The sequence below is a fragment of the Caloenas nicobarica genome, chromosome 1, assembly GCF_036013445.1.
Source record: "Caloenas nicobarica isolate bCalNic1 chromosome 1, bCalNic1.hap1, whole genome shotgun sequence".
Lineage (NCBI taxonomy): Eukaryota > Metazoa > Chordata > Aves > Columbiformes > Columbidae > Caloenas > Caloenas nicobarica.
The window spans coordinates 88,123,892-88,133,029 of record NC_088245.1 but is presented as its reverse complement, the minus strand read 5'-3'; the positions used below and the strand labels follow the sequence as shown (position 1 = coordinate 88,133,029).

Below are 9,138 nucleotides of genomic sequence, written 5' to 3'. Positions count from 1 at the left end.
GGGCATATTTGACTTTGAGTAGTGTTTCACTGTTCTCTTTTCTAGTTTTCAATATTGGTTATGTTGCTCAGATGTTGGTGGTTTTTTTTTCCATGAGTGTTTTTCATATTCCTTGTAACCTTAGGTTTATTCCAGTCTTTTAGTTAGAAATTAGAAAGGAACACCAAGGAAAATGCAGTCCCTCTGTGCTGCGTGGAGCAGGGCACCTGCTAAGAGAGGGCATGGGAAAGGCTGAGGCACTCGATGCTGCCTTTGTCTCAGCCTTTATTGGTAGGACTTGCCTTCAGGAATTTGAGGTGCCTAAGATGAGCAGGCAAGTCTGGAGAAAAGAAGACTTTCCTCAGCAGAGCTGGACCAGGCCTGGGGCACACCTAAACCAGACTTAGGCAATGCCATGGGGTGTGAGGGGATGCATCCATGGATGCTGAGGGCCAGTGTCATTGCAAGGCCACACTCAAGGACCTTTGAAAGGTCATGTGCACTGGGGGAGGTTCCCCAGGACTGGAAGCAAGAAAACATCACTTCTATGTTGAAGACGGGCAAGAAGGAGAACCTGGAGCACTACAGGCTCATCAGCGTCACCTCAGTCCCTGGGAAGGCGCTGGAGCAAATGGTTCTGGAAGTCATTTCCACACATATTAAAGACAAAAAGGCAATTGGAAGTAGTCGGCATGGATTTACAAAGGGGAAGTCATGCTTCATCAACCTCATAGCCTGCTATGATTAGATATCCATCCTCTCTCAATTTGCCAAGATGTTTGTTGTTTACTTTGGTAAGGCTTTTGATGCTGTTCTCCATAACACCTCATAGATGAGCTGCTTAAGTATGTGCCAGAGAACTGGACTGCAAACTCGCTGAACTGCTGTGCTCAAAAAGTTCAGCACCACAAGGTCCAGCCAGAGATCAGCGACCAGTGGTGTAGACTGAAGAAATGGCAAGCAGCTTTGAGAGGAGAGAGCATGGTGACCTTACCTGTGTGTTACTGGGCTTTTTGTTGCAGGTGTGCTCTGTGGGAGTGTGTAACCAGCATTGTTTAGAAGGAGCATGTTCTGTCTCCTGAATATTAAGGGGTCTTACATGCTTTTTCTCATAGCAGCCCAGAGAGTTCCCACGCAGACCCCCCCCAAACAGGGAAATATTGGAGACCCTAAGTCTGGCTTATTATAGCACTTCCTCTGCCTGTCAGCATTTTGGAAAGAGGAGCTGAAATGCGTGTGCTCTGTCTTACAGCTCTAGTACCTCAGGTGGCACAAACAGCCTTGAATACTATTTCAGAGCCCACTTGAGCTTTAGCCAGGCAGCAGACCTGGACATGACACGCAGTAGATGAACAAATAGTTTTCAAAACTTATTTTATTTCCGTGCATTTACTGACACAGGTAGAATCCACACACATCTTGCAGAAGTGAGGCACCATTCCTCATTGTCTCTCAGAAGTAGGTCAGAGGATCATCTCTGGTTTTCCCAGTCTGAAAACTGACAAGGCTGGGACAGTCGTTCTCAGCAGGGAGGCCCTGAAACACCCTTAAGTGGACATAGTTGTCATCAGAATCTTGGACCTAGAAACCAAAACAGTGGGAAAGTGAGGATCATGGGTGAAGCAGGTTCAAACAACAGGAAGAATATCTTTGCTCAGGAGCTGAATTTTAGGTTTCTCTCCCCTTTTACTTCAACAGCTCTTAACCCATCTGGATAGTAACTAAGTGGTGCTGGAAACTCTATACACCTGTAGAGAACTGTAATAAAAACCTTCGGACTCATGCAAATGGAAAATGGGCAGCACTGCTGGAGTGTGGAAGCACCAGCAGGCACAACAGGAGAAAGGTTTGCAGGGCACCCTATTCAGGTCACAAAGATCCCAGCACATCAGCTGACAGCTTCTCCGGACACTCAGAGTAGGAAACAAGAGACACTGAGTAAATTTTAACGACTCAGGGCTGGGGCAAGGTGCAGAGACAGTGTCATCTCCCAGAAGGCACAGAAAGATCTAGCCACAGCCAGCACACGGTCCTAAGAAACCTGAAAGCCAGGATCCCTTGTCTGCAGAATTACTGCAAACACATCGGTGCCTGAACAGACAACTTGACACATCCTGGTGCCTCTCAGAGTAGGGCGAGTGGATGAAATAAATAATTTTTAAAATAAACTCACCTTCCCCTCCAGCAAGTCCTCCCACTAAGGCTTGCTACTACAGAGCTGTGCATGATTTCATACATACAGAGCCAAGCACAAGTTTTCTCGCTGTTTGAGGCATTAAGGGAAAGTTTAATGCCTTAGGCTCCAGGAGGTTTTTGCATGCCTTCTGGAGGCTGCACTGTTTCTCTTGGTCTGGATTATATCTCATCTGCAAGTCTGTTGGTAAAATTTAGCAATGTGGAGAATTCAGAAGGATAAAAGAAAACAATCTTGTGACAGAGGTCATTCCAGCTACCGCTAAAGTGAATAACTGCTTCCTGCCACTTGCAAGATTTGGAAAACGAGACCCATCATCAGTTTTCAGTGCTATAAAATGGATTTCTTCCAAGTTCACTAACATGTCAGTCTTTATTTCCGAGTAGTTTGCTCATGAGGCTTAGCATGGACAGCAAACAAGTATCTTATATTGCCTGAGTCAGCAACAGGATGGCACTAAGTGAAGAAATGCAATTAGACGTGACTTCTGGTTTCACTGCAGCCTTCCTGTAAATTGTTACTCTGTATCACTCAGTACCTTGTCCACAAAGCGAAAGCGCATCTCAGAGGAGCCAGGGAAGGATAAACGCCATTTATGTGAGTAAGACTTGCATTAGCCATAGAATACGTACTCGGTCAGTACAATCCCCTGGTGCCCAGAGGGCAGAAATAACTGTTCAAGAGTTGTTTTAGCAGTGTCTGTCCTTCCTGGGATCAACTAAGTATGAGAAACTTAGAGCAAATGATCATAATGTCTCTGCAGAACTACTAAATCCCAAACCGACTCTTGTCGAGGGAGCACATCCTACCAGGTGTAAGTCTGTGCACATGTGCGGTTCAGATACAGCAATCGCATCCAGTGTTTGCTCTGCTGCCAGAAAGCCAGCCTGCCACTAAGCAGTGCTTTCCGGCCTTCACTCGCAAAATAGGCCCAGCAATTACTTCCACTTTACTTCACAGAAAGCTGCTCAAATCCACGGTTAAGATTTTCTAGTAGAGGATGAACAGCACTATCAGAGGGCTCCAAATTAAGCAGTACCTGTTTTTCCTCCACAACAGAAAGGGGGCTTTGGAAATACAGAAAAACCAGCAGGCAGGCTGCTCCTCTGCAGCACATGACACAGAACCAAAACATCAGCATGCATGCTTGCCTGCAAAACTGGTCAGCCAAGCATGAGATGCTTGCATGAAATTAAAAAATTCACTCTAACTCTCCATCAGATCCTCAGGCTCACCCCCAATTAATCCTAATAAACACAATTGGAGGACGCAGAGGCAATAGGAAAGCTCCTTTGCCTTTGAAGGAAACAGGAGAGTAGAGTTATGACTAATTTAAATCATTTGAGCTGATAAGGCAATCTACAGTCTTTGACTGTGATGATCCTAAGAAAGTTATCATTCACATCCGAAGCAGCACAGCGCATGTTTTATAAGTATCTATGTTCCTGTTGTACAGTAGCGCCAAACAGAGGAATTTTATAAGCATCAGGAGACAGTCCGTAACTCTATTAGTCACATCAGATGGTCTTCTATGACAAAGCACTCCTTCCTATAATATATACAAACCTTGATAAAGTAGTTTGTCCCAGCAACCACTTGAGTCCTATATGATATGGCTTTAAAGATTTCACATGTCTTGTTTACTCTGCTTTCAAATTGTAGCTTCACCTATAAAAAGAAAGGGAAGTATGGTTGGCAGGTTCGTATTTAGGCTTTACTTTCACAGCTACCACTGTAATTTTCATCCTTTCAAACACACACCCTTAATGAATTAAACCCTGGAGCCCCCAAATAAATAGGCAATCCAAGAGACTCCTGGAGTGCATTGAGGATAACTTCCTAAGCCAGGTAACAGACAGCCCTACCAGGGGAGATGCGATACCGGACCCGATAGTCACTAACAAGAGTGAGCTAATTGGTGACATCAAGACTGGAGGCAGCCAGGGCTGCAGTGATCATGTGCACATGGAGTTCACAGTCCTGAGGGATGTGGGATGGCTGAAGAGTAAAGTCAGGACACTGAATTTTAGGAAAGCCAACTTGCAGCTCTTCAAGGAGCTGGGCAGCAGGACCCCCTGGGAAACTGCCCTCAGGGACAAGGGAGCAGAACGCAGCTGGCAGATCTTCAAGGACGCTTTCCATAGAAAACAAAAGATCTCTCGATCCCCGGGTGTAAGAAATTGGGTAAGGAAGTCAAGAGGTGGCTGAGTTGAGACCTGCTGGTCAAACTAAAGGGCAAGAAGGGAATGCACAGGCAGTGGAAGCAGGGACAGGTATCCCAGAAAGAGTATAGGGACACTGCCCCGCTGTGCAGAGATGGGGTCAGGAAGGGCAAGGCACAGCTGGAGCTGAATTTGGCAAGAGACACAAAGGATAACAAGAAGGGCTTCTGCATGTCATCCAGATGAGGAAAGTCAAAGAAAGTGTGTCCCCCCTGATGAGCAAGACTGGCAAACTGGTTAACAATGAACAAGGAGAAGACTGAGGTACTTCTTTGCCTCAGTCTTCATTGGCAAGCTCTCTGCCCACACTTCCCGAGTAGATGAACTGCAAGAAGGGGACTGGGGAACAAAGTCCCTCCCACTGTAAGAGAAGACCAGGTTTGTGACCAGTTGAGGGACCTGAACATACATCCATCTATGGGACCTGGTGAGATGCATCCCAGAGTCCCGAGGAAATTGGCTGATGTAGTGCCAAGCCACTCTCCATGATATTTGAGAAGTCATGGCAGTCAGGTGAAGTCCCTGGTGGCTGGAAAAATGGAAATATTGCACCCATTTTTAAAAAGGATGGAAAAGAGGACCCTGGGAACTACCGACATGTCGGCCTCACCTCTGTGCCTGGAAAGATCATGCGACAGATCCTCCTAGAAGCTGTGCTAAGGCATATGGAGGACAAGGAGGTGATTCAGGACAGCCAGCGTGGCTTCACCAAGGGCAAGTCCCACCTGACCAACCTAGTGGCCTTCCATGGTGGAGTGACTACCTCACTGAACAAAGGAAGGGCTACGGATGTCGTCTATCTGGACTTCTGTAAAGCTTTTGACGTGGTCCCTCACAACATCCTTCCCTCTATGTTGGAGAGGTATGGATTTGATGGGTGGACTGTTCAGTGGATGAGGAATTGGCAAGATGATTGCATCCAGAGAGTGGTGGTCAAAGGCCCAGTGTCTGGATGGACACTGGTGAAAAGTGGTGTCCCTCAGCGGTCCGCACTGGGACCAGTAACTCTTTAACATCATCATCAATGACACAGACAGTGAGACTGAGTACACCCTCAGCAAGTTCACGGATGACGCCAAGCTGAGTGGTGCAGTTGACACGCCTGAGGCACAGGATGCCATCCAAAGGGACCTGGACAAGCTTGAGAAGTGAGCCCATATGATCCTCATGAGGCCAAGTGCAAGGTCCTGCACCTGGACTGAGGCAACCCCTGGTATCAATACAGGCTGGGGGATGCAGGGATTGAGAGCAGCCCTGCAGAGAAGGACTTGGGGGATACTGGTGGATGAAAGACTGGACATGAGCTGGCAATGTGCGCTTGCAGCTCAGAAGGCCGATTGTATCTTGGGCTGCATCAAAAGCAGCATGGCCGGCAGGTTCTGGGAGGGGATTCTGCCCCTCGCCTCCTCTGTGGTGAGACCCCACCTGGAGTCCTGTGTCCAGCTCTGGAGCCCTCAGTACAGCAAAGACATGGACCTGTTGGAGAGGGGCCAGAGGAGGCCACAACAATCATCAGAAGGGTGGAACAGCTCTCCTGTGAGGAAAGGCTGAGAGAGTCAGGGTTGTTCAGCCTGGAGAAGAGAAGGTTCCAGGGAGACCTTATTGCAGCCTTTCAGTACTTAAAAGGGGCCGATAAGAAGGATAGGGACAGACTTTTTAGCAGGGCCTCTTGCGACAGGACAAGGGGTAATGGTTTTAAACCAAAGGAGGGGAGATTCAGACTAGACATGAGGAAGACATTTTGTACCATGAGGGTGGTGAAATACTGGCACAGGTTGCCCAGAGGTGGCAGATGCCCCATCCCTGGAGACATTCCAGGCCAGGCTGGACAGGGCTCTGAACAACCTGATCTAGTTGAAGATGTCCCTGCCCATTGCAGGGGGGTTGGACTAGATGACCTTTGAAGGTCCCTTCCAACCCAAACTATTGTACGATTCCATGCCGATGGCCCGAGGCAGGGCAGAGGCATCCAGCAGCCCAGCAGAGGAGCGCAGTGTCACTCAGGAGCCTGCTCAGGCAGCCCCTGGGAGGGGCCAGCAGCGTGTCAGGGCTTCTCACCACACACCTGTTCCACAGAAACACACAGAATTACTTGGCTTTCTCAGCATGTACACCTACAGCTGGCTGCCATTCTCAGGGCATTCCCTCCCAGCAGGCGAGGCCCAGAAATTGCCCTAGAAACATCCAGATCCACTATGTCCAGGTAGCCAGAAATGATCATCTTACTCAGGCTCTTCATAAACTCTTACTCTGCTCTTCTTCCCAGCAGCTTCCGTGGGTTTTCTATCCCAGGGGAGCAATAGCAATACTTTTAGCTCGGGAGCTGCTAAATCCAGCAAACCAGGGAAAGTTCAATTTCCAACCTGCTCCAGCAGGCTGGGTCTGAGGGCTCCTAGGATGATCCTAAGCGGCATTTTTTGGTACATATTATTTCTCTCTCAGAACAAAACCAAGCCAGTTCTCTCCCTTTTTACCATCTCTCCCATCCTCTGGCCGCTACATCCCCCACTTGTTATTTATGGACAGAGCCTTCAGTAAAATCAGGCAGGCAGACAGCTCCTTAATCCTCAGATGGAAAAATGTAAGATTCCTAAGCTCTTATCTAGCAGCTCCTTAAACCCAAAACCTTCCTCCATTTTAGGCAACAGCTGCGTAACAAGGAGAATGAATAAATAACATGCCCCAGCTCACTGACTATAGACAAGGCACAGGTATAATCCAAAGAGCAGAACAGATGTTGGGCATCCCAAGGTCTGCAGATGCTCTTCACAACTTCACTCAAATCACATGAATTGCTTCTCTGCTTTACAGAGCATAAAATCCCATAGAATGGCATCATGACAGTTAAGCACTGAGATTTCATCTCGGATACGCACTGCAATAGGGCAGGATCTTTTGATCACCAGCGACACTGCCAAGCATTAAGAACATAGCTCGGTATCTGGCATGCTACAGTGTCCCAGCAGTGTTCAAAGGAGGCCCTTAAGCGATTTCACAGGCTCATTAGTCAAACTTCACAGCCCCCAGCAGGCAGGAGACTTTGCTCTCCCTGTCCTACACATATGAGGCAACAGGAATTACAGGGACACCAAGGTGCTACGAGTCCTGCCCTAGGGTCTCTTCTCCACAGCTGAGGGAATTTATCACTGCAAGTGCTTCTCCTACAACCACTTGTGCCAGCACAAGAGGAACAGCAGCACTGCTCCCGAGTAATTCAGTCGGTGCCTCACAAACAGTTTCAGATAATCCTTTTCTCTTTCTGTTCTGCCATAAATTATCTCCCCTCTGATTAACCTGTTGTCAGATACTCTGTGCATGCGTGCTCAACTCTGGCAACCCCAACTGTGATTGACCAATACAGCCGTACAGTGGAAGAAGGCTCAGAGGAGCTGGGCAAGGGCGATGTGCCCACGAATCTCAGAAAATAATGCAGGGTGTGACAGACCACAGCTTCTGCAAAGCAGCTGACATTAGCTCAACACAATGCAGACCAGAGGGTGCTTGTTTTAGATAAACCGCTCTGTCAGTTGAGTGGATCGACTGAGGGTGTCACTCCCTGAGTTCATTTAAAGAACGGTGAACACTGCCCTAAGTGAGCCAGGTCAGCATGAGGACAATGAATACGTGGCTCCACCCAACACGCAGTACAAAAAGTCAACAACAAACAAAAGAATTTGGAAGACAATAGCGGGCTTGAGCTAGCCTCAGCACATGTTCTCCCTCCTGGTGGCTGAGAACGCCCAGCATCATGACAGTGAGCATATTCTAAAGAACAGTGATGGAGATCATATCTGTATTGTGATTGAAGTGTATTTTGCAATTGCTTTATTTTGCTAAGAGGAACCTAAATCAGAAACCTCATGTAACACCAAATATCTTCAAATAAGTCTGATATTAAACATTATACCCTCCATGTGTGGAATATCTAAAAGAACCTGGTCAGAGAATACTGGACTCTGGCATCAGCCTCCGCAGCCCCTTTACAGATCTCTCCTGGTGGCTCAGCCCAGCTCACCTTAGCCTGGTTTTATCATTGCTGGTCTCAGCCTGCAAGCTCACGGGAGACGCGGATTGGTACTTGTCCTGGTTTTGGCTGGGATAGAGTTAATATTCTACCCAATAGCTGGTACATGGTGCTGTGTTTTGGATTTAGTATGAGAACAGCATTGACAATACACTGAGGTGCTGTTTACAGAGCTACTTCCAGGACAGGAAGTGATTTACCCATAGCCTCGTGCTGTATATATCTTGTTTTAATGCCTACTACCACATGGTTTGTACTATCCATGTCCTTCAGTGAGGAATTAATTCTACCAGGTACAATATTCTCCCTGCAAATACACCACCTTTAATTTCAAACAGCCTCAATGCTGGCATAGTAGAGTTGCCCTTCCAGCTGCACCCAAATGTTAACTGGAGGTGGCCAGTTATGGTCATGGACAAGGATGAGACAGAGAAGTGCCTTGTCTCAGTCTTACCGGCACACTGCCTATGCAGAATGCTGAGAAATACTGGCTGGCAATCAAGGGGATTCCCATTTTCCGCACAAGCTTCTTCAGTTTAAACACTGGTTCAAAATCACCACTTGGTCTCCCAGCCTTTGCACAAGCTTCAAGACTCGACCCTTTGCACACAGAGACTTTATCTTTAGATAGGCTGCAACTCACCTTGTCAACAATTTCCTGCACTTCAGGAGTAGCAGGCTTGGTCTCAGATAAGCCCCCAAGAGTCGGCGACATAGTG

General features: G+C 47.6%; 1 protein-coding gene across 1 annotated transcript; it reads right to left on the bottom strand.

Moving 5' to 3' along the window:
- Positions 1–1,336: 1,336 nt before the first annotated feature.
- On the bottom strand, positions 1,337–9,138 carry LOC136001510 (cystatin-A-like). The gene is made up of 3 exons (XM_065655904.1): positions 9,063–9,138; positions 3,740–3,841; positions 1,337–1,560 (listed from the first exon to the last, which is right to left on the bottom strand). The coding sequence occupies exons 1-3, from the start codon at positions 9,132–9,134 to the stop codon at positions 1,432–1,434; spliced, it is 303 nt and encodes a 100-aa protein (XP_065511976.1). The 5' UTR covers positions 9,135–9,138; the 3' UTR covers positions 1,337–1,431.

Excerpts from the sequence above, each read along its gene's own strand:
- LOC136001510 (XM_065655904.1), bottom strand. The coding sequence starts at position 9,134 with ATGTCGCCGACTCTTGGGGGCTTATCTGAGACCAAGCCTGCTACTCCT. Across the intron at positions 3,842-9,062 it reads TGCAGGAAATTGTTGACAAG|GTGAAGCTACAATTTGAAAG; the intron begins GTGAGTTGCAGC and ends TTCTTTTTATAG. Across the intron at positions 1,561-3,739 it reads GGACAAACTACTTTATCAAG|GTCCAAGATTCTGATGACAA; the intron begins GTTTGTATATAT and ends TTTGGTTTCTAG.